General features: G+C 42.9%; 2 protein-coding genes across 2 annotated transcripts in view; both read left to right on the forward strand.

Annotated features, from left to right (window-relative positions):
- The first annotated feature begins 741 nt into the window (after positions 1 to 741).
- LOC142495610 (gastrokine-2-like) lies at positions 742 to 7,521 on the forward strand. Its single transcript, XM_075601303.1, has 6 exons — positions 742 to 837; positions 1,503 to 1,556; positions 2,893 to 3,030; positions 3,311 to 3,421; positions 6,316 to 6,454; positions 7,078 to 7,521. The coding sequence occupies exons 1-6, from the start codon at positions 826 to 828 to the stop codon at positions 7,167 to 7,169; spliced, it is 546 nt and encodes a 181-aa protein (XP_075457418.1). The 5' UTR covers positions 742 to 825; the 3' UTR covers positions 7,170 to 7,521.
- Positions 7,522 to 21,958: 14,437 nt separating this feature from the next.
- The window catches only part of ANTXR1 (ANTXR cell adhesion molecule 1), a 184,732-nt gene continuing 181,300 nt past the window's right edge, over positions 21,959 to 25,390 (forward strand). Inside the window, exon 1 of the mRNA XM_075601304.1 lies at positions 21,959 to 22,384. Coding sequence (XP_075457419.1) covers positions 22,245 to 22,384 — 140 coding nt within the window. The 5' untranslated portion in view covers positions 21,959 to 22,244. The remainder of the gene's footprint in view (positions 22,385 to 25,390) is intronic.

Below are 25,390 nucleotides of genomic sequence, written 5' to 3' on the forward strand. Positions count from 1 at the left end.
GGCTGACTGGCGGCTGATCTTTTAAATGATAATGATTAGGATTTAATAGGCTGCAATGCTTTGCGTGTCTACCAGATGGCATAAATTCATGAATTGTAATGCAGTATATATATATATACTGTGCAGTATTGCAGCCAGAGGGAATAAAATGCTTCAATCCCTGCCTGGAAAATACCTCAATGCACTCGGGCAGAAAACAGTCACAAACCTCAATACACCCGGGTATACCCGAATTCGTGGGACTAGCCGAGCTCGAATAAAGTGTGTCGCCAGTGTATTGTGAAATTATTAGGAATGGTGCAGGAATAGTGGCTGTATGCTATTTCTTTTACATTTGCTCATTTTAAGATGGATGATCTATTGATTATTTATTTAACACTGCTAAAAATGATTTATTTAATCATCCGTGAGACCAAGTGAAACTGACACACTGTGATTCATATCTTTGCTTTCTGGGCTATAACTCCCAATCGTCACTTTACTTTCTGTACTGTTCTCTGTAATTAAACACTCATTTTGTACTGTACATGTGTTCTCCACCCTTGTTTCTTTGCAGATAGTTTTCCGTACGGTCATTCCTATGAGGTTAAGAAAGACATTGGGAGGAAGGGTCATGGAAGTGGAACAATTCGAAGCCGATCCTAGTTGGCAAACACATATCACCCACTATCAGGGTTTACTCTGGCGTATCTCAAATTGTAATGAGAAAGTCAAATATCTTATCTCAGGGACCATTATTAAGATCTCATTCTTGGAACATATAAATGGGGAGAGCAAGATGCTATAGCCCAGAATCCTCAGCGTTCTCTTGGTGACTCAGTGACAATGAGTGCAATCGTAAGTGGCTTCTGTTCAAACCTCTCGCTGCTCTGTAAAAATGCTCACATATATTTATTTTATTCTTTGAACCAAATACTTTTTTTTGTTGTGAAATGCTCTAGTAATATATATATATATTTTTAAATGAATGTACATATTTTTTTTTTTTTCATTTTTATGTGGGACTTAATAATACTTTTATATAGCGCTGAGATTGTATACAGCACTGCACATAGAATTTTGTATAATTACTCCCTGCTTTATAGTGATTACAAAGTTATGTTGGTGCCTCAGGGACAAATACAGTGACCTCGGATTGAAACCGGGTTCACCCACTTCAGAGATAATGCTGTTGGCACTACAGCTACTCCTTAAACTAAATTCCTTAGTATGGCTGCTTTTATTTTCATAAAACTATTCTTTTAATTCAGACCAGGGTGAAATCTTGCTTTTAGGGAATTTAGTGGATTTTAGCCACGTGCGGCTGTATACAAAGTTGCATATATGTCAACCTTCAACAAATTTCTCCAAACGAGAATATACTACTGAAGCTTTGTACATTTCTGCTAACTTTAATATTTCTGCTGAATTTTACTAATGCTAATGAATGATTATGGTTGAAAAATGAAGAGAAAACCCTAACTAAACATTTTTTTTGTTTTCAAAAATGACTAATTTCACAGATCCTGCTTGCTGCTTTCTTAGGAGTTTTTCTAAGTCCCCTACAGGCAGATGAGGTAAGACAGTGGTTTCCAACCTTTTTGTGGTTAAGGAACCCTACTGTATGTGAAATTCTGACGAACCCCCAACCATCTCTAATTTCAGATCAGATGCATTATAAATTATTCTGTAATTGATACAAAATAATAATAATAATAGAAAATTGCAGGGAGCCCTTTAAGGATGCCCAAAAGGGATGACCTAAAGGCTCCTAGGAACCCTTGTTGAAAAACACCGAGGTAATATATAGAACAATTTTCACTCACTGTATCTTCTAGAAGTGACAAGAATAAATGTCCAATCGGATCCAGTGCTCAGACACCTTGACAAAGCACGTTATGCGTAAAATGCGTTGGGGTGCATTTTTTAACCTAGTGTTTACATGTGACTAATAAATAAATGTTTTGTGGGAGACCCCTATTGGTTATTTTTACTCTGTTTGCTGGGTGTTGGTGTGCTGCATAATCCCACCTCTTTTCCCTACTAAATGTACAAGTGTCCTAATAATTGAACTTCTAGATAAATGGGTGAGTAAGTTGTTTAAAAAAAAACCTCACAAGCAGATAATATGTTTTGGGGGAACTCTTTCTTTGTATTACATTCTATTAAAGTACAAATGTCAGTTTATCTTCCACTTTTAAATAAATAAGGTGCTCTCATTAGACTTTCATAAATCCCTTTTATGCCGAATAGGGAAGATAAAAAATTAAATAAAATTGCATTATATATTCTATTATATTGCATTAGATTGTGACATTCTTTTATATTATATTCAATTATGTTATAAATTATAATATGTATATTATAATTGTATTAGATGTACTATGATATTGTTTTATTGTATGTTATATTGCATTATATATATTTTTTTTATATATATATAAAATGATATTGCACTATATGTTATATATAATTATCTGATATTATATTGCATTATATATTATATTATTTTATAGTAAGATATATATATATATAATATCATAATATATTATATTGCATTATATATTATTATATATAATTTTATAGTATACTATATTGTATTATAAATATATATTTATTTTTTATTGTGTTTTATTGTATTATATATTATATGATATTGTATTGTGTTATGTATGATTATCTTGTATAATATATCAGATATAATATTAAATTAGATTCTTTAAAATTATATTATATAATAGGGCATTATGTTATAAAATATTATTTTATATTATAATATATTGTATCATATTATATATCATAACTTATTATTTTATAGTATATTATATAATATATGATATTGCATTATATTATTAAAGTGCCATTTTATTGGATCTTAGATACATAGCTATACTGTAAATCTGTATATTTCAGTCATTCCAGCTCATCAACTCGGGAAACAACGGTGCAACTATCTACCAGACTGTTAACATTAACCGGCAAGTCAACATTGCCGTGTTTAATGTGTACGCCGGACGGCAGACATCCAATGCTGTCTTTGATTACAATCAGGTGAGTGAGCTCTGTGCCAGTTCCATGGATCCTCCCTAAAGTGAAGACTTCTGGCTTTAGGTTCTAATAAACCTAGAACATTGACATCAATGGATCTGTACCCAGAGATGCAAGGGGCAGTTTTGCTGATAAACTGACACAGATAGAGCTATTTCTCATCTTCATCTCTTAAAAATTGTAAAATCCCCCCCCCCCCATACTATTTCTTTAAATAAATAAGACTTGAATCTCAACGTCCATTAACCATGTAATAGATTTATTTCCATCTGTGTCTCCCCAGAATATAATTGCCTATCACATGCCATACAGAGGTATCTGTATAGTCGCACGAATGGATATTAATACCTTCCCAGGCTTGGGGCGTTTGGAAGAGCTGATCCATACCAGAAGGGTAAATGCTGTGGTTTAATAGGATCCTTTCAGGGTGTTATCTGTCTTTTAGGGTGTTACTGAAGTGTCATTTTGTATCAGATAAACTGGAGGTTTTCCATCGAGCTGCAATAGTGCAGATCGGGACACTATCGCACGGAAACTGCCATTGAGGTCAATAGGAGTTTCTGTGCGATAGTGCCTCCAGCAGCACTATCACAGCCTAATGAATAACTGCTAATGTAACCTGCCATATATATGTATTTATGTGTAACCCTCCCTGCTCGTTTCCCTAGGGAGGTTACATCAGTGTAGTGGTGTAGAAGGCATCCGACACGATTGACCTTGTCTCAGGGGTTGTCAGTGGTCTGTTAGGCGATGGAAAAGATCAGCGCCCGGAGTTTTGTAGTTATAAATAGTACAGGCTTTATTGATAAGTCAATAGCTACAGCTTTTTCTCCAGATGCATTACTGGATCCCTTGAACAGGTTACATGAACATACATTTATGATAGCTCTTCTTGTAGTACTATATAACCATTTATATTTCAGGGACACTGCCTGGGCTACCCTGAATATCCCATCTGAGGGTAACTGATTGTTTGTCTCTGTATTACTTTTCTCTCTCTATGTTTCCTGAAAGAGGTAACAGAGAGTATGGTCCATTTGTATGGGCTCATTGTATTCCCTCGGGGTGCTCATAGGGACAGCCTAACAACCTTCAAACCCTTGGGGTGTTCACCACAGGGATATACTGGCCCTACTCATTTTCTTGGGGATGCTCACCACAGGGATAGACCTTCAGGCATCTCCTAGATTCTCTACCAGAATAGTCACAGAGCAACATATTGGGCATTTCCTATGGGACACAGGCCTCCCCTCTGGTAGCCTGTACTGCTATGACTCCTACATTTCCAGGGAGACTATCTTCAATCGCACGTCCCTGTCTATCAAAACAACACAGGGGCTACTACCCATAACTACCTTATAACATAACTGTGCACTTACTTATATACTGGTGATAACCCCCTCCTCTGGCTCTCCTCCTGGGATCTGAGGGTGGGGTACTAATCCCCTCCAATTTATAACTACTAGTGACATCATTGGTCATTGTGCCTACAGGGGGAGTGGTTTGGATTCAGCAAAGTATTTTTATAGCAGGTGACAGGCTAGGAACCTTCTAGAAGGTGGGTTGAGCTAAAAGTATACTTAGTGTCCTATACTAATTGACAGGATGAACACCTTCTAGAAGGTGGGCGTGGCTAAGCTTCTTGCAACAAATATGGGAAAAGGGCACAGTACTTGCAACAACCCATACAGTTAACCCTTTCAGGGCCTTAACTCCTTCCCAAAGGGGGTGGGGGAAGGATTACATATGTAACTGCTTATCTTAGATAAATGATAAGCTGGAGGGAAGCAATAACCCAAGTGGTATACCGCAGTGAACATTACATAATGTATACATGATAATATATTTACTTGAATGTGCCATAAAGCTGTGCTGGAAGGTGTCAAATGGTGTAGCACTGCTTAGTAAATATGACCCAAAAGCACAAGGAGAGAGCTGACGGACTCTGTATTTGAAGTTACTTTCTCCACGTCAAAGGCATTGCTGTTACAACTGAGCTATCTTCCAGCTATTACACTTCCCCTAAAAGAAGCAATCCAAAAGGGCAACTATTATTATTATTATTTGATATAGGATTGAATCAGGGGATCTCCAGAGCTGACCTCCATTAATTTCAGCTCTGGGGACCCCCTTCTTTCAGAGATATTTACCTCCATAGGGGATGCTGGTACCGCTCTGGCGCACCAGCAGGGATCACATAATGCAGCTTTTCAAAGCTCCCGCGCCATACAGGCTAATAGGAAGCAGTGACGTCATCCAGTGTGACTTCCTTTTGACCCACGTGACGCTGAAGCTTTAAAAAGCAAAAAACTGTGCAGTATTCAAGGCACTTATCTCCATATGTAATAGATTGCCCCAAAATTAAATGTGTCTGGACCTCAATACATAAATGAATCCAGAGAATGACTTACCAATCTTGAGCCTTGGACCTGTGGCTGTTCTTATTGAATAGACCTTTAGAGATATTCTCTAGGAGTGAAAATAAGTCGGGTGCGCAAATAGTCCCGGCCTCCAGATTGCAGTTCCATCCCTATCTCAGAGCAGAGAAAAAATATGTTTTGCCTGCCAGATGAGTAGCCTCACTAGCCTGGTTAATGACAACTACTATAAATACGGCACACTTGGCAACCATGGTTTGATTTATGCAGAGACACAGGTAGACCACCCCCAATTACATACTGATCGTACATAACAAAAGATGTCAAAACGACCCTGTATCTGGTAAAAATAAAAAAGCTAACAGACACAGTATGAACCTAAATAAAGGAAATATATGCGATGTCTCAGATTAAGAAGAAAAAAAAGCCCTATCCAAAATATAATATATATAGTGAAGTGTCTTTAAGATCCTAAGTAGCAAAGGAGCCAGTGGATTACAGTGTGACGCCAAAGAATAACTTGTACAGTCTGGAGTAATTTTAGCATCTTGTGTAATTCTGCACTGTAATATGTTCAGTAAATGTTAATGTACATAGACTATCTTTATCCCCCTGGCTCCTTCATTCTGTATCCCCCTCCCACCCCTCTCCACCCAATTTTTTTCCCTGCACACTTCTGAAAAACAAACACAATTTGAGTTAAAAAAACAAAACACAGAGATACCAGCACCCCATTCAGAGGTAAGTATCTCTGGAAGCAGGGGGTCCCCTGAGGTAAAATGAATGGGGTTCAGCTCCGGAGACCCCCTGCTTCAATACTATGTAAAAGAAAAAAAAATACAAATTCAGTTAGCGTTTCTCAGACATGATAATATGCAGACACTCTGATTGCATACTCTCTCCATTACAGGAGATGAAAAAGGAGCTGGACACTCTGCGCAAACATTACGAGGTCACTAACCAGCAAGTTACTGATATGTCCCAGTTTGGGGGAGCGGTGGAAGGGCTGTGCTGGGGAATCCCCACATACTGGGCCCGGGAGTATCCCAGTAAGTAGACCTGGATCCTTAATCTGTATCTGCGCTGCAACACTACAATATTAATGTATCTCAAAGCATTCATATGGCTGTTGTATGCTATATTTATGATTCTATTATATATTGCTATTATTATACCTATTATTACTCTTATTTTCAATATTACCAAGTATTATGTATTTTATGTTAGATCTGATATGATTTGCATAAATATTAATATAATAACAATCATAATGAAAATAATATTATATGTATTATTATAATTAATATTGTTGTTATCAATTATGCTATAACATAGTTGTCAAATTTGTAAGATTATTAACTAATAATAACAATAATATTATTAATGATAATAATAATTATTATTTTTATTTTCTTCTTTGTGACAGTTGTTACAAAAACAAATAAATGCCATTGATACGTCATTCATTTTTCAACTGCCAATTTAATAAACAATTAAAAAATTGTCAGATATCTCTGGGATTTGAAAGTTTAAATAGTGAAGGCTTAGCATAGAGCTGATAGTATACAGTATGTCAACAACATGCACTGCAATGTATTGCTGACCGTTCTGGCAGGGAAGGGGTTATTGTGTTGGAACAAGACAGGTGCTCACCGTGTATTTTTCATTGCAGAGCCAAGGTCTCTGATTGGAGCAGGGGGCTGTGCTGGCGTTAAATTCCTCTTCCTGGAGGTTGGACTATGTGGAGGTTTCCACCTGTTCTAATACGGTGCTACAGGTGCAAACATATTGGTGTTGTGCTTCTATTCATCAAGTCTATCCATACCTATACCATCATTCTGAAAGTTCTGTCTCTGCTAATCCTTCCATCCAACCAGCAAAGATATCACAACAATACCGGCCAAGTCTTCCCTAGTATTTATCCACAATATGTCCTCTTGTTACTCAACTGAAATATGTTCCCTCAACACAAGTCAGTGGAAGATTGGGAGATCTCCCTTATTTCATTTGCAGATCTCAGGAGTATTCCCATGATGGCCCTTACAGCTGTGACCAATAACAACACATATGCTATTTGTATTGATTAATAAACATTCTGTATTGGTATCAAATCCAATTTGTGTCTATTTGGTTGTCTTGGGATATCTTTTCAACGTATGAAAAACTCTGATGTATATAAAGTTTGCAGCCTTGCTCCTCTTATTCCAAGTGCTGTCAGAAATTGTATCCCCTTCCTCACCACTATTGCCAACCCTGTTACCATAAAACTACGGCCCAGTTTTGGTCTCCATTGTCCATAGGGATTCATGACTATCACCAACCAGAATGCACTGGGATTAAAGTTAGGACTGGACCACAGTCTCATAATGGCAAAGAGACTCATTCAAAGTTCATTGTAATAATTATCCAGTCCTGATTTTGTATTCCTATTTGCAATAGTGATGTCAGAGATAGAGATATGGGAATGTCTTCAAATGTGCTTCATGCTTTTTTTGTGTGCATTTCTCACGTTTTTGTGACATTTTCATGATCATCATGCTCCAAACTTTTGCCAATTTTGACAGAATTTCGCAAAAGTGACAGTATATAAATGTAATTATTTTATTTGTAAAATGTTTTGCCAGGAAATAATAAATTGAGAGTTACAGTACCCCTCGTTTTCAATGATGTCCTGAGAACAGAGTTATGATGACAATACATGGTTAAATTAAATAAACAGAGGTTATACAGTACATTACATCTAAAGACATTTCATGGACAGTTAGAGATAATAGATGATTATGGTCGTACTGTATGTAACAGTTACAGACAAGATTAAAATGTGAGACAGCTGAAGTCTAGAAAGAACTTAAACTGGAGTCGGCTTTGAGAGTCTCTGGTAGGTTGTTCCAGTTGTGAGGTGCAAGGTAAAAGAAGGAGGAGTGACTGGATTCCTTGTTGAACCTTGGGACTGTGAACAATCGTTTGGAGTCAGATCTCAGGTAATAAGTGCTGCGTGTGGTAGGGGTGAGGAGTTTGTACACATAGGCGGATAACTTGCACAGAAAATATTTAAAGGCAAGACAGGAAAAATGTACTTTGCAGCTGGATTTTGCAGTGGTGTGTGTTGTAGTTACATTGTAGGACAAAGCGGCATATTGAGTTGTAGAGGGTGTCTAGTTTGCTAAGGTGGTCATGTGAACTGAGTTTAGGGTCAAGGGACTTGAACATTGACTTAAAACATAGTATTAAAATAAAAAAAACTACGTTTTTCACAAAAAAGAGCACATTTATCCTGGTTTGTGAACTTTAGCTAAAGTTTTGCACATCTCTAGTTTAAGAGTAAGATCTGAAGAAATCGTCCTGGATCATGATCACACTGTTGACCTGAAGTTCATAGATATGCCTTTGCTGGCCTGTAATGTATTGCTCATGTCGAAGAGAGATTTTACTTTTTTATAACAGCCTTTCTGTTACTGATTTATTCACTAGTCTTACCACAGATACAATCCATTGGCCATTTTACACTCCCATAAGGTGCTGGAATGTTGGTTCAGTTAACAATCATCATCAAAAAAAATTTTTTTAATCCCTTGAACAGAGGGGGTTGCTGTACTCTCTCCAAATCTCCAGCACTAATTTATTTATAAAATGTTTACCAGGAAGTAATACATTGAGCGTTACCTCTCGTTTTCAAGTATGTCCTGGGCATAGAGTTAAAATTACAAATAGTACATGTTTACAAATACAGTTACATAAGTGAACATGGTATACATTATATACAAAACATTGCATGCACAGTTAAAGATAATATATATTATGGGCGTATGTAACAGTTACAGACCAGATAAAATGGCATATTGAATTGTTGAGGGTGTCAAGTTTGTTAAGGTGGGTTTGGGGGGCCGAGCCGTATACTATGTCTCCATAGTCGATAATTGGCATTAGCATCTGCTGTGCGATACATTTTCTGACCAGCAGGCTTAGGTAGGATTTGTTCCTATAAAGTACACCTAGTTTGGCATAGGTTTTGGATGTCAGGGTATCAATGTGCATCCCGAATGTTAAGTGGGAGTCAAACCATAAGCCCAGGTATTTAAAACTAGTGACAGGTGTTAGGGTGGTGTTAGCGTTGGTTCTGATCTGGAGCTCAGTCACTGGAAGTTTTAAAAATGTAGTCTTGGTCCCAAACACCATTGTTACAGTCTTGTCAGTGTTTAAAAAAAGTTTGTTTTGGGAAATCCAGTTTTCAAGTCTCAAAAAGTTAAACTGAAGTATGTGTTCAAGGTCGGATAGGCTTTGGCTGTGTGCATATAGGATTGTGTCATCTGCATACATACATGTGTATTGAAGCTTCCTTAGAAGCTGTGGGAAGATCATTGATGAACACTGAGAAGAGTAGGGGCCCCAGAACAGAGCCTTGCGGGACGCCACAGGTGATATCCAAGGGGTTGGAGTTAGAGCCTGAGATGGACACATGTTGGGATCTACCTGATAGGTATGACCGAAACCAGTTTAAAGCATGCTTCCCTATTCCAGAGCACTGGAGTTTATTAAGCAGGATAGCATGATCAACAGTATCAAGGAATATTGCAGCAGTGAGTTGTCCCTGTTCCATTCCACACTGGATTTCATTGCAAACTTTTAGCAGGGCAGTTATGGTGGAGTGTTTGGGGCGGAAGCCAGATTGGAATTGGCTAGGGAAATTTGTCTTGGTATAGTAATCGCTTAATTGGGAGAGAACACATTTTTCCATGACTTTGGATAGTATTGGGAGGAGAGATTGGCCTGTAGTTTGAGACAGTGTTTTTGTCCCCACTTTTGAAGACAGTTTTCCAGGTCTTAGGGATATGGCCTGCAGACAGGATAGAGTTGACTACGGAAGCAATTGGTTTGGCAATGGCTGGGGCACCAAGTCTTAGGAACTGAGACTGTAGTAAGTCAGGTCCACATTGGCTGCTTAGTTTTAATTTGAGGAGCGCTTGTGTAATCTCCTCTTCGGATACTGGGCCAAATTGAAAATTGTGGGCATTGTTGGGAGGGGGTTGGACTATAGGGGTACTCCCAGGATTAGATTCATGTTTGTGGTTTGAGTTGCGTTTCGCTAATAAATTAGTGGCACACCCCACAAAGTAGTCATTGAATGTATTTGCGATGTCAGTGGGGTTTGTCAAACTAATATCCCCCTTAGTGATATTACATGGTTGTTGATGGCTAGAAGGCTGGAATATGTTGTTGATAACCTTCCAGAAGTTACTGGGTTTGATGTATTCTGGAGGAGATTGTCAGAGTAATATTGTGCTTTTGTGTGCCTTGTTTGCCTTGTGCACATATTCCGCAGGCATTTGTAGTGATTGAGATCCTTGGTGGTGCCAGTTACTTTGTAATTTTTCCATAAGGCATCCCTGAACTGAAAGAGTGGTATAAGTCAGTTGAAACCCATGGAAGGTGGGCCCCACGTACCCTTATTCTGCGTAGTGGAGCATGGATATCACAGAGTTTTAAGAACTCGCATTGGAAATAGTCGAGTGCAGAATCAGCGTCAGGAATTAAATCGATTCTGTGCCAGGGGCAGTTAATGTGTCATCTTGAATACACAATATTGTTGAGATATCCCCAGCCATAGACATTCACCCTCTCTGTCTTTATTTTTACAAATGACTATATCTCCCTGTGCTTCAAGTGGCAAACATTACAGTACGTTGTTAAAAATGCACAGTTGGGGATTTCTAGCAATGTTTCAAAACTTTTGACCAACAGCGAACGTTCACTATTTGGCAGGGTTACAATCATGTGCAGAGCCTCTAGCGATTATAATAAAGTTAAATCTGGGTATGGAAGAAATGTAACATTATGGGGCTTATTCTAGTAGCCTTGATAACCTACTTATCGAGGCTTTTCAGCAGTCATCGCACAAAACAATCTTGTAGCTATTCAGAAAGCCTCGATAAGTGCACGGCGAAAGCATTTAATCGGCATTTTTGGCTCTCGACCAAACATGCCATGCAGTGTGCAGCGATGAACCACAAATCGCAATTTTTAGAAAATCGTGCAATTCTAGTAGCCTCGAGAATCTCATCGGGGCTTTAGAATTGCAATTTTATCCCAAATTCTTCTCACCAGAAAAAGTTGGCGTGAAGCTGGTGAGAAGGGCTGCGAGAGAGGGACTTGTACTCCTGTACTTGTTCCTCTGAACGCCTCTGGAGGAAATCTCACATTCTCGCAGACTTCCTTCTCTACCAATTTATGCTATTCTGTTTCAATTCTGCCCTCTCTCAAGCTAAACAACCCCTACTTTTCTTCACTAATCAACACGCACAAGTCTAACCCACGCCGACTCTTCTCTGTCTTTGACTCCTTACTCAGACCACCCTCAGCTGCCTCTTCTTCCTCCATTTCACCTCTGGACTTTGCTGACTATTTCAAGGAAAAGGTGGAATCCATACGTCAGAACATCCACTGTTTCCTCCTCCCACCCTACACCCCTTGCTAACTCTCTGCTAGGAATCTGGTTTCTCAGCGCCGTCAGCGCAACACACAGACTACCCTCAGGGCCACTCAGGGCGCGCAGCACAACCTCCGCTTACCTGCCTCCACAAACCGTCAGCGCCTCCGTCGCCGCAGGGTCCCTCCCCTCGGCGGTTCCGCCATTTCCCCTCCTCCTCAGTGGCAGGCGTGGGTCCCCCATCCCGCGCGCACACGTGTGTCTTCCCCCAACACCGCTCATGTGCACATGCAGCTTACAGAGTGCACTCCCAGCAGCCACCCTTCTACCTCCACTCCTGCTGAGGCTCTGCCCCCCTTACACCGCACGAGTGTAATCAGAGTACTACCAGTGTTCAGAAACAAGAATAAAAACCGGGCGCTTCTTAAACTAAAGTGAAAAAATATATTGTCTATACAGTGCAAGTGACAGTGATGTTTAAATTTTAAATATATATCATATAATATGATAAATAACCTCCACCAATATAAAGTGAATATAATAGTAATGTGAAATACAAAAAATAAAAAGCAGCTCTACACCCTTTAAACGGACTGTCCGGGTCCAGGTAGATCTTTGGTAGGTTGACAATTTGAGCGGAGCGCTGTGTGTCTCGTGAACATGGAAGAAAAAATATATATAATAGTGCAGATGGTATTAACAAATGAAGTCTCAAAGTATATATGTCTCTGCAATGGTGGTACTCACAATTGACAATGTCAATATAAGACGTATCAGAGACACTTCTCTCTCTGATAGGAGCCCTTTAATGGATTCCCCCTCAGAGTGGTGTCTTGATAGCGTGTCAGGAAGCTTGTTTGCGGTCAGGTTTTAACTCCCAAGATTTATGATTCCTGAAGAAGCCACAGCGAAACGCGTAGAATCAATCTGCTGTGGGAGGTGACTGAGCTGGGGAGAACATTGGAGCTAGGTGCTGGCACGGAGACGGACACACAAGGCAGCTTCTTCCGCCCTGACCCGAGACGTCACAGGACGTGACGCGGATACACGTGACGCATGCGGAAGTGCTCCGCCGCTCCTGGAGACACCGGCACTCTCCTACTACAGCTGTCCTCTCCCTCGAACGCATAGCATATTGGAAATGTGAGTGCATCACGCATATGTTTGTTCATTGCTGCTAATACATTATTTAGACTATACTGTACCATTGTGCGTTCTCTCTTTTCTTCTACATAAATCTTGGGAGTTAAAACCTGACCGCAAACAAGCTTCCTGACACGCTATCAAGACACCACTCTGAGGGGGAATCCATTAAAGGGCTCCTATCAGAGAGAGAGAAGTGTCTCTGATACGTCTTATATTGACATTGTCAATTGTGAGTACCACCATTGCAGAGACATATATACTTTGAGACTTCATTTGTTAATACCATCTGCACTATTATATATATTTTTTCTTCCATGTTCACGAGACACACAGCGCTCCGCTCAAATTGTCAACCTACCAAAGTACTACCAGTGTTCACCTGGGTTGTATCAATCACATCAATCCAGAGAGGCTCCCTGCAGTTTTCCTGAACCGCCCCCATCCCTGATTGGCCAGCCCAGCCTTATCTAGCATCTCTGAGCCCTGACTCATCGCTCGACATAGTCTCTGTATGGAAGTGTTTGGTGTACTCTCGGTTACTACAGGTTTTGACACGGCTTGTACGACTACCCCCTTTGGCTCTCGACTTCAGCTCTCCTCGGACTATGTATTCTCTGGCATCCCACGATCACGGCTTGGACTTCAACCCTGCTCATCTCTCCACTACCTGATCTCGGCAAGGCAATCACTATTCTACTCCTATACCCGGTACCGGCAAGTATTGTCTACGTTACTTTCATCTGGCCTGGCAATGCTTAACACCACACTCCGAACCCGCTCCCTTTGCTGTGGGTGCATGTATTCCTACCTCCCCCTTCAGCACAGGGGACGGGCCTGGTCTGTGGGCTGCTCCGGCATAACATTATATCGAGCCCACAAGACCCAGACCGAACTAAGGCAGTTTCTCTCTGATCTGCTTCAGCAAAACCAGGCCATGGCGGATCAAATTGTGGCACTTATACGTCAGGTCGCCGTACTCTCGGCCCGAAAACCAGCTGCTTCCTCTCCTGCTGTTGATCCCTAGCCTGCAAGCGCAGCTAGCAGCTCTGACATAGAAATTCCGCCCCCCAAGCCTTATGCAGGCGAACCGCAAGAATGTAGGGGTTTCCTCAATCAGTGTGAGGTGCAGTTTGAAATGGCCCCCTATCTCTTCAATATTGGACATAAGAAGGTAGTCTACATATATAATCTCCTAAGGGGCAGCGCCCTGGCTTGGGCTTCCCCGGTCTGGGAGCGACATTCTTACCTTACCCAGGATTACCCGGCATTTAAGGCTGAACTCCAGCAAGTGTTCGATTCTCCCACATGCCGGGAGATGGCATCTGTTTCTCTCCTACAGATTACCCAAGGGCGACGAACGGTGATGCAGTATGCCGTAGAGTTTCGGACCCTTGCAGCCGAGACTAACTGGGGGCAGGAGGCTCTCGTCTCTGTATTCTGGCAAGGCCTGGCAGATCCCATCAAGGATGAACTCGCTTGTCAACCCAGGCCAGATCAATTGAAGGTTCTCATAGAACTAGCAGTCCGGGTGGATCAACGTATCGAGGTACGCTGCTCCAAGCGTCAGAGTACTCGCTTCCATAATTTTCAGCCTCCTTTCCTCAGTACTCCAGGCAGTACCCCTGCGGTTACTAGTGCTATCACTCCTCTTCATCCTGCCCTGGAGCCACCAGAGCCGAAGCAATTGGGGGTACAACGCATCCGCACACCTACTGCACCGACACACTTTATTCGAGCAAATACCCAGTATGTACCTGGCAGATACCTGGAATGCGCCGCTCCTCACCTCTGACAAGCCCCGTTGCGTTTGCCTTCCCAGCCTGGGTTCATGCCTGGCTGACGGGCGGCTGATCTGTTAAATGATAATGATTAGGATTTAATAGGCTGCAATGCTTCGCGTGTCTACCAGATGGCATAAATTCATGAATTGTAATGCAGTATATATATATATACTGTGCAGTATTGCAGCCAGCGGGAATAAAATGCTTCAATCCCTGCCTGGAAAATACCTCAATGCACTCGGGCAGAAAACAGTCACAAACCTCAATACACCCGGGTATACCCGAATTCGTGGGACTAGCCGAGCTCGAATAAAGTGTGTCGCCAGTGTATACGGCAATTCCGCTATGCCGGGGGATTGGGTTTCTACTGCGGATCCGCTGAACACCTAGTCCGGGAATGCCCCCTGCGGCCAGGAAACGGGAACACCCAGTGAGTACGGAGGGGCTCTCTCTGGGTGTCATGTCTCCTCTTCCCCTCCATAAGGGAGAACTCCCTAAGAAACTCACCATACCGTCTCTCTTACAGGCGATAAGTTTCAGACCTCGATCGCAGCGTTCATTGACTCTGGAGCAGGAGGAAACTTTGTGGATCTAGAATTCGCCAGGCTGAACCACATACCGCTCATGAGAAAGAAAAGTCCCATCGCACTGGTCGGTATAGATGGACTTCCTCTTACCCCGGCATACATCTCCTTAGAGACGGCTCCTCTCCTTCTGACCTCACACCCTCAAAAGGAGACCTTAGTTCTTGATGCCATCCATGCTTCTGGAACACCCATTACCCTTGGCCTTCCCTGGTTACAGCTTAACAATCCACAGATTGACTGGACTTCCTCCTCCCCCATCACTTGGAATCCGAGGTCAGATGAGGCTTTCCAACTCTTGGCCAATACCTCCGTCCCTGAGATTACCCTTCCCCCTGTCTACCACCAGTTCCGGGACGTTTTCAATAATGTCCAGACAGATCTTTTGCCGCCTCACAGGACCTAAGATTGCCCGATCGATCTTGTTCCAGGTTACTGCTTGCCCAAGTCTAAGACCTACCCCTTATCACTACCTGAGTCACAGGCCATGGATGAATATATCCAGGAGAACCTCAAGAAATGTTTCATTCGCCCTTCCAACTCCCCAGCAGGGGCTGGCTTTTTGTTCGTGAAAAAGAAAGTTGGCTCGTTAAGACCCTGCATCGATTACAGGGGTTTTAACCGCATCACCATTAAGAATCGTTACCCCCTTCCCCTCATTACCGAACTGTTCGATAAATTACAGGGGGCTAAGATTTTTTCCAAGTTGGATCTACGTGGGGCCTATAATTTGGTGCGCATCAGACATGGGGGCGAATGGAAGACGGCTTTCAACACACATAGCGGCCACTACGAGTACCTTGTAATGCCCTTCGGCCTATGTAATGCCCCAGCAGTCTTCCAGGACTTCATTAACGACGTTTTTCGTAAGGTACTCAACATTTTTTTTTTTTTTTAAACTTTGATTTTATTGGGTGCATTCAAACATACATGTTATCACTTCCTGATAGCATCAAAAATATCACCCTGTTTTGTTTTTTAACAATCGACCAACAAATAGACCTACTAGACTCACAGGACAAACAAGGGGGTCTGGTTACAGGGTAGTAGGGGGGGTACGAGGGGGGGGGGAGGGTGCGATAAAGGTTCTCTCATAGAAGCGGAGCGAGATTTCGGGAGGTACTCAACATTTTTGTAATAGTTTACTTGGATGACATAATGATTTTTTCCAAGGATCTCGAGGATCATATTCGTCACACTTCCTACGTTCTCTCTCGTCTCTGTGAACACCATCTGTACGCCAACCTGGAGAAGTGCACCTTTCATCAGACTCAATTCCTGGGCTACATCATTTCTGACGAGGGTTTTATGATGGATTCCAGTAAATTTCAGGCAGTGACTGAATGGCCAAGACCCTATACCCTCAAGGCCATACAATGCTTTTTGGGATTCGCAAATTACTATCGTAAGTTTATACGTAATTTTTCTACCATTGTGGCACCCCACACAGCTCTAACGAAGAAAGGGGCCGATCCAGCTGCTTGGTCACCCGAGGCTCTGTCCGCCTTCAAGGTACTCAAGGAAGCTTTTGTATCCGCCCCTATCCTCCGTCATCCAAACATCGATCTTCCCTTCGTGTTGGAAGTCGACGCCTCCGATTGTGGCGCAGGGGCAGTTCTGTCCCAGAGACCTACGCCCCAAGACAAGTTACATCCCTGTGCATACTTCTCCAAGAAGTTCTCATCTGCTGAGAGGAATTATGATGTAGGTAACAGGGAGCTCCTGGCCGTTAAGATGGCTCTCCAAGAGTGGAGACATCTCTTGGAGGGATCTAAAGAGCCATTTACTATCCTCACGGATCACAAAAACCTTCTCTACATTGAGAATGCCCAACGCCTTGGTCCACGACAGGCTCGTTGGTCTCCTTTTTTTTCCAGATTCGATTTTCACCTTTCTTATATTCCCGGGACAAAGAACGTAAAGGCAGACGCACTTTCCAGACAACATTCCTCTGAGGAGAGACCAGAGGAGTCCTTGGAGACCATCCTTCCACGGGAGAGGATTCTCGCCATATCTACCTTCAAGAACCTTGATGATTATGCATTCTCAGAGATGCATTCCTAAGCACTTGGCGGTTCCTGACAACAAACTCTTCGTTCCCCCCAAATTTGTTCCTGAAGTTCTGAGTTGGGGCCACTCTTCTAAATCCGCAGGTCATCCAGGTTTTAAAAAGACTATTGATCTTATTCGTCGCAATTTTTGGTGGCCTAACATGTCCCAGGATATTTTGGAGTTTACCCGCGCTAGCCCTACCTGCGCTCAGAACAAGACACTCCGTCAAAAACCCCAAGGTTTTCTGTTGCCTCTACCAGTTCCCGACCATCCCTGGTCCCATATTTCGATGGATTTCATCGTGGAGTTGCCCAAATCAAGGGGAATGAACACAGTCTTGGTGGTCATGGATAGATTCTCGAAGATGGCCCATTTTATTCCAATGAAAGGACTGCCCACCTCTCCCGCCCTTGCTGATATCTTTACGGATCAAATTTTTCGGATTCATGGCATTCCTTCCTCCATTTTTTTTGACAGAGGGTCTCAGTTTGTGTCCAAATTTTGGAGAACTTTCACCAAGAGATTGGGCATCTCTTCCTCCTTCTCCTCTGCTTATCATCCTCAGTCCAATGGACAGACGGAGAGAATCAACCAGTCCCTGGAAAAGTACCTAAGATGCTTTATTTCTGATTCCCAGGATGATTGGACTCAACTGATTCCTTGGGCGGAGTATGCTGTTAATTCTGCCAATAATTAAGCCACCCGTGAATCGCCCTTTTTTAAAAATAAATTATGGGTTTCACCCTCCCTTCTTGCCCATCTCCAACATTCCTTCTCGGGTACCGGCCGTAGACGAACGCATTTCTTCTCTCCAAGCAGCATGGTCCAGGATTCAGACTACCCTTTTTCGACTCCTCCCGCAGAGCTTAACTTCAGGCCAATCGCCACCGTCATCCTGCGCCCAGGTACAGGCCAGGGGATTTGGTGTGGCTCTCCTCTAAAAATATCCACTTAAAGGTATCATCCCCAAAATTGGCACCTAAATTCCTGGGTCCTATTCCTATTTTAGAACAGATCAATCCTGTGGCATTTCGCCTCCAGCTACCACGCAGTATGAAGATCCCCAATGTTTTTCATGTTTCTCTCTTAAAACCTTTCGTCTCCAGTCATTTCTTCCCGGACAAGACTCGCAAGCCGGATCCAGTTACCATCCAAAATAACGAAGAGTATGAGGTTCAATCTCTATTGGATTCCCACGTGTCCAGGGGTCAACTCCAGTTCCTGATACAAGGGAAAGGTTTTGGACCCGAGGAGAGGTCTTGGGTTCCTTTAAAGGACATTCACGCTCCAGCTCTTCTTAGAGCCTTCAGAAGGAGGTTTCCAGAGAAACCTTTTGAGGACCGTCCAGAGGCCATTCCTGAAGAGGGAGGCACTGTTAGGAATCTGGTTTCTCAGCGCCGTCCGCACAACACAGACTACCCTCAGGAACTCAGGGCGCGCAGCGCAACCTCCGCCTTCTGCCTCCACAGACTGTCAACGCCTCCATCGCCGCAGGGTCCCTCCCCTCCTTCTCAGTGGCAGGCGCAGGTCCCCCATCCCGCGCGCACACGTGTCCTCCCCCAATACCGCTCACGTGCACACGCAGCTTACAGAGTGCACTCCTAGCAGCTACCCTTCTACCTCCACTCCTGCTGTGAGGCTCCGCCCCCGTACACCGCACGGGTGTAATCAGAGTACTACCAGTGTTCATCTGGGTTGTATCAGCCACACCAATCCAGAGAGGCTCCCTGCAGACCTCCTGAACCGCCCCCATCCCTGATTGGCCAGCCCAGCCTTATCTAGCATCTCTGAGCCCTCACTCATCGCTCGACATAGTCTCTGTATGGAAGTGTTTGGTGTACTCTCGGTTACTACAGGTTTTGACACGGCTCGTACGACTACCCCCTTTGGCTCTCGACTTCGGCTCTCCTTGGACTACGTATTCTCTGGCATCCCACGATCACGGCTTGGACTCAACCTTCCTCATCTCTCCGCTCCCTGACCTCGGCAAGGCAATCACTATTCTACTCCTATACCCGGTACCGGCAAGTATTGTCTACGTTACTTACATCTGCCCTGGCAACGCTTAATACCACACTCCGGAAACGCTCCCTCTGCTGCGGGTGCGTGTATTTCTACCTCCCCCTTCAGCACAGGGGACGGGTCTGGTCTGCGGGCAGCACCGGCGTAACACTCTCCTCCTGCCTTCTTTGACTCTTTTTCCGCTGTCACAGAGGATGTGTCATTGTTCATCTCCTCTTCTCCCTCTACAACTTGCCCTCTTGACCCCATTCCCTCCCATCTGTTAAAACCTCTTGCTCCTACTATTATCACTACGCTCACACACATTTTTAACTCCTCCCTCTAATCCGGTACCTTTTCCTCCTTCAAACATGCAACAGTCACACTATTACTCAAAAACAGCTAGCTTGACCATACCTGTCTTTCTTAATATCGACCTGTCTCCCTCCAGCCTTTTACCTCTAAACTTCTTGAACGTCTTGTATTCTCTCGCCTGCTCCATTTTCTCACAACCTATTCTCTCCTAGACCCTCTACAATCTGGCTTCCGCACTGCTCCCTCCACTGAAACAGCCCTCACTAAAATAACTAATGACCTCCATGCTGCCAAAGACAGAGGTCATTACACTCTGCTCATATTACTCGATCTCTCTGCAGCATTCGACACCGTGGACCACCCTCCAGGGGTTGCATTGTTTCTTGTTGTGTTTCTGCCAACGGAGGACATGAATGCGGAGTATAGTAATGAGGACACCCTTCACCCTGGCAGGGGTAAGTAGAATTTATATTTACTTTATGCTGCTTTATATTGTTTTATTTTGAATGGGCAAATGCAGTATTATCCATTTCTGGATAATAGTACTTTTGCCCATTACTGTACTGTATGTTTTGGGTGGGTTGTTGCGGGTAGAGGAGGTGGGTGTTAGTATTGTTTTTTTTAAAATGTTTATTGGGGGTAGAGGGATTGGGTGAAGGGGGTAATTGCCCCAAGGGTGGGTGCTTAGGTCTACCGGGTGGGAAGTGGGACTGGTTAACCCCTTCATTACCATAGCGGTTCCCACCTCTATGGTAGTGAAAGGGTTAACTCCTCCCGCAACCTTCCCAGCAGGCCTAACCACCCACCCTGGGGCTACTACCCCCTTCATCCACTCCCTCTGCCCCCAATAAACAGGATATTCAAGTTTAACAAATAAACATCTTCTGAATCCTTTTGTAATAGTAATTTGTAGGATGCAATGTAAACATAAGCTGTATAATGACCAAATAATTAAAGCGCTGGAATAGAAGCCAAAGGGTATCTCACATTAAAGGGGAAACCCATGGAGTCAAATAGCAGCCAGCTACTCTAGGTCAGTTCTATGTATCTTCCATAGGCATTGAGCCAACACCAGGAAAAAAACATTAGTACTCACGGACAGCTGTTAGTGTGTTCATCCTGGCGTGCATCCCGTCATTGAAGTCCAAAGTAGAAGTAGAGAGAAAAGCAAGGAGCACTGCAGCAAAGAGAACTGGAGGCAGATCAAGGGTTAAAAAACAAAAAAGTTTTATTCAATAGATCATGCCCATGAGAGCTAAAAAACACTCTGACGCGTTTTCCGCCGTGCTGGCGCTTTATCAAAGAGTTTTATATAACTCTTATTATTATATTATACTCTTATAATATATTATTAAGAGTTTTACTTTATTCAAGTTTAACCCTTTCATTGCCTTAGCGGATAGCCGCTAGTGTAATGAAGCTTTTTTTATTTAAATTTTAATACTAGTGTGCGTGAGCGGGGGGTCTCCGGAGCAGAACCGCGTTTATTTGCGGTCCGGGGACACCCTGCTTCCTGAGATGCAGGCCCTGTTATGGGGTGCCGGTATCCCCATGCAGTGTTTCAATGTCCCGCGTCACATGACGACATTTAAAAGCATAGGGCATACCGGCGCCCCATAAAGGGGCCTGTATCTCGGGAAGCAGGGGGTCCCCAGACCTCAAATCAATGTGGATCTGCTCCGGAGACCCCCTGCTCACGTACACTAGTATTAACATTTTTCTAAAAACCCTGCGATCGCTGGCAAGATATGCGCAGGGAGAGGCGGCTCTCTCTGTGCAGCTCTTTATGCAGCTGGGCCAGATCGCAGCAGATCGCACGGGTGAGAACTTTTGAGAGAGGCTGAGATCACACTCATCGTACGGTTTGGGCATTTTCCTATCGCATGGCTTCAGAGTCTTTCTGAATACCGTGATAACTCAACTGACAAAACGTCAAGTGGTAACATGCCAAACTTGCGATGTATCAGCGATTTCATCAAGCCACTAGAATATGCCCCTATGTCTGTACAGGTGCTTTCCCATCATCCATTTAAGTTTATCTGCCCCCCTAGAGATATCTTGTATAATGAATAAAAGTGTAATTATCTGGTATCACAAGATTCTTCCAAAGCATAAAAAACACATTAAATATTAATCTTTACAGTGCCTGCATTCTGCTTGATCCTCACAAGGTGTCAGGGTTTATTCTTTCTGAACTTTCTTAAGGAGAAAAAAAAAGTCTTGGAGAAAGTAAGTTTGTCAGGAAGAACTTTTATCCTATAAAACAAAAAGAAGCAGAGCCTCCTCTGAGCTGCATACAAATGTGATGCAAAGCCCTCTTTAACACACAAAAAAAACCAAGACACAGCAGCAAAAGCAGTGAAATCAGAAACTGAACCACAGAGTTGGAAGGGAACATACTGTAGATTATAACATCCAGGACAATCTGAGAAGCGGAGATATCGTTTGTAGATATTTGGTGACTCTCTTGGAGTGGAATGTGCTCTGGTGCATCTTCGAGGGGCAACTTTTCTTGACTTTGCGAACACTACTCGGGATGGCTACGGCCAGACACTTTGGCTTTACACCCTTCCTCCTTGCGATGTTTCTTCTCCTCTGTGATGGACAAGGTGGTACAAGAGAAAGCGGCAGTCCCTCTTGCTACGGAGGTTTTGATTTGTACTTTGTACTAGACAAGTAAGTCTGGATTTAACTATTGGGATGTTAGCCACTCTCGGTGCATTGTTCCGTTGAGGCTAATGAAGGTGTCGGGGTACTTGATAAAGCTAAAATGACACAATTAGGTGCTACAGTATGAGTAACTCATGGATGTTCCAGATTTAAAGGGGCTTGCTTTGCTATGTTTTCTGGGTTATTTAATTAGAACAATGGACTCCTATGCTGCTAGAGGAACTAGCAATGCATTGCAATGTAGTGAAGGAGTTAAATGCAAAGTATATCAAAAATAATAATGGAAACACTGTGTCATTTTGGCCTGAATGGCACGCTTGACACTTTAGTATATGACTTACTCTTTGTTTAGAAATTGGCTTGTGAGCAGCACTTTACAAAGCACTGAACCTATTGATTTCCATTTGGGTGACACCTAAAAGAGTGTTCCCAATGAGGTATAAAGGGACAACTGAAGTGAGTATGAAGGTGATCCCGACTTTTAGAACAGTGATAGCAATGAAGGGTTATTCAATATCTCCTGGGTTGTAATGCTTAGAGGATACCGGTGCAGCAAAAGCTGCACCCCATTTATCAGACAAGAACATCCCATTAGATTCCTTTCTTTGATTAACTGTTCTCTTATCTGTATTGCACCCAGTAGACTTTTGTAAGTAGTTGCCACTGAGTGAGTTTAGAGATATGAAGAGCAGCATTTTCATAATACAGTAGGCTACGAATCTCATCAATAATGTTCCTCAGGGATATTTACACGAAAGGAACCTGGATTCCCTCAATTCTAAAACCTCAAAAATATTATCTTCATGTACCCTCAACAAGGGCTGTTACCCTCTACTTAAAGGCGTGGAAACGGTTTAAATTCCACATCATAGCTGCACTGAACTGGCATTACCCACCTCCTGTGTGTCTATTTCCCTTGTAGAAACCCACGGAATCAGCTTCACTTGTCTTGTTATCAACTCTCATGTGGCCCTTTACCTGTAAAACGTTAACTGGTGGTAACACAACTTTTGAGTTCCATAATAGTTTACAGCACATAACCTGTTGGGCTATGATCCAAGGGTAACCCAGCCTCAAATCCCAACCTTTAAAGCCACGTTTAAATAAAGAGCTTATTTTTGGTTAACATTGGCTCTGACTGCACCGAGCACATAGCCCAAGGCATGGAAAAAAAAAAAAAGCTGAGACAGCTGTTTTCTTCTTCAGCTGAATGTTAGCTGGGGTTACCGCTCCTGAGTATTACACTGATTTGCCAGCTGTGCTCATTGAGCGTTTTATAGAATTTCTGTCCCATGGACGTTTTACCAGTGATATGAAAGGGAATCAGACCCCCTTCTGCCTGGGCTCTGATTCTCTTTGTTATACCTACTGTAACTCCAGGTCTGTTTGCAGTGAGCATTGAGCACATTCCACTCCTTAATTTATGTTTTCAGTCTCCCTCTCTTCTTCTTTTGCATTATTACCGCTTATTTGTAAATTGCCAACATATTCCGCAGTGTGGTACAATTTCTGTTATTGTTCTAAGCTGCAAATGATGTCTATACGCCCACTAATATTACATGTATGTGAGATTACTTTCTAATGCGTGGGACAGATTCCTAGAGGATTTAGGAGCGTGGCTGCTTTCATACAGTATTAATAAGATTGTTTTCTAATGATGAAACATGCCTTCTAACACAATACTGCAATGAAATGAGTGAGATTGTCTTCCAATGAGCGAGACTGTATTCCAGTGGTTGAGGTTGCCATGTGATCAGTAAGATTTCCTTCCAATAAGTGAGACCGGCCTTTAATGAGTCATGCTGCCTTCCAGTGAGTGAAGCTGCCATGTAATAAGTAACACTGCCATACAATATGTGAGACTACCTTGCAATGAGTGAGACTGCTTTCCTAATAAGTGAGACTGCGTTCCCATGAGCGAGACTGCTTTCTAATGAGTGAGAACACCTTCTAATCTTCCAATGAGTAAGAACCTTTCAATGAGTGAGACTGCCTTCCAATCTTCCAATGAGTAAGACTACCTTTCAATGAGTGAGACTGCCTTCCAATCTTCCAATGAGTAAGAAATGAGTGAGACTGCCTTCCAATCTTCCAATGAGTGAGATTACCTTTCAATGAGTGAGTATGCCTTCCAATCTTCCAATGAGTGAGACAACCTTTCAATGAGTGAGACTGCCTTCCAATCTTCCAATGAGTGAGACAACCTTTCAATGAGTGAGACTGCCTTCCAATCTTCCAATGAGTGAGATTACCTTTCAATGAGTGAGCATGCCTTCCAATGAGAGTAGACTTCCTTCTAATTAGTGAGACATCCTTCCCATGAGTGAGACTTCTTTCTAATCTTCTAATGAGTGAAACTACCTTTCAACAAGAATGGCTGTCAATCTTCCAATGAGTGAGACTGCCTTCCGATGAGTAAGAATTCCTTCTAATTAGTGCGACTGTCTCCTAGTGAGTGAGTGTGACAGGAGGGGGGAACCAGACTATACAATAAAGGCCAAGCCTGTTTTGGTTACCCCTGGTCCGTGTATAAGGATCCCAGAGAGTCAGCTCTTGAACCCAGTAACATTGTATCACTGTGATATACTGTATGTATTAAAATCAGTTTTTTGGGTTTTTCCCTTTCTGGGCATGCAATCAAGCAGGGATTGTTAGGGTATGAGTTTCAAGGGGGGGGGTTGCGGAGGAACCGTTGACAGAATGTGCCTAGGAGGTTGGGGTCTGGAGTTGTTGCTTCCCCCATAAATGTACTCGGAAATCATGCCGGATTCTCGGATACATGTAGGCACATTTCCCCAGCAATATCTCCCCCTGAAACCGCAGCACGACTCACCACTAGGGCACCCTGCTTCAGCACAGCCCAGAAAGGAGAATGAGGCACAGGGATAAAACATGTATTCCTGTAGCTGAGGGAATCCCTAGGTTGAGGGGTACCCCAGCTAGTGCCAAGGTGAGCCACAACCAGTATAGGGTTTGTGGGAGACCCAATCATATATAAGGTTGAGGGGGGAC

The sequence above is a fragment of the Ascaphus truei genome, chromosome 5 (genome assembly GCF_040206685.1).
Source record: "Ascaphus truei isolate aAscTru1 chromosome 5, aAscTru1.hap1, whole genome shotgun sequence".
NCBI classification, from domain to species: domain Eukaryota; kingdom Metazoa; phylum Chordata; class Amphibia; order Anura; family Ascaphidae; genus Ascaphus; species Ascaphus truei.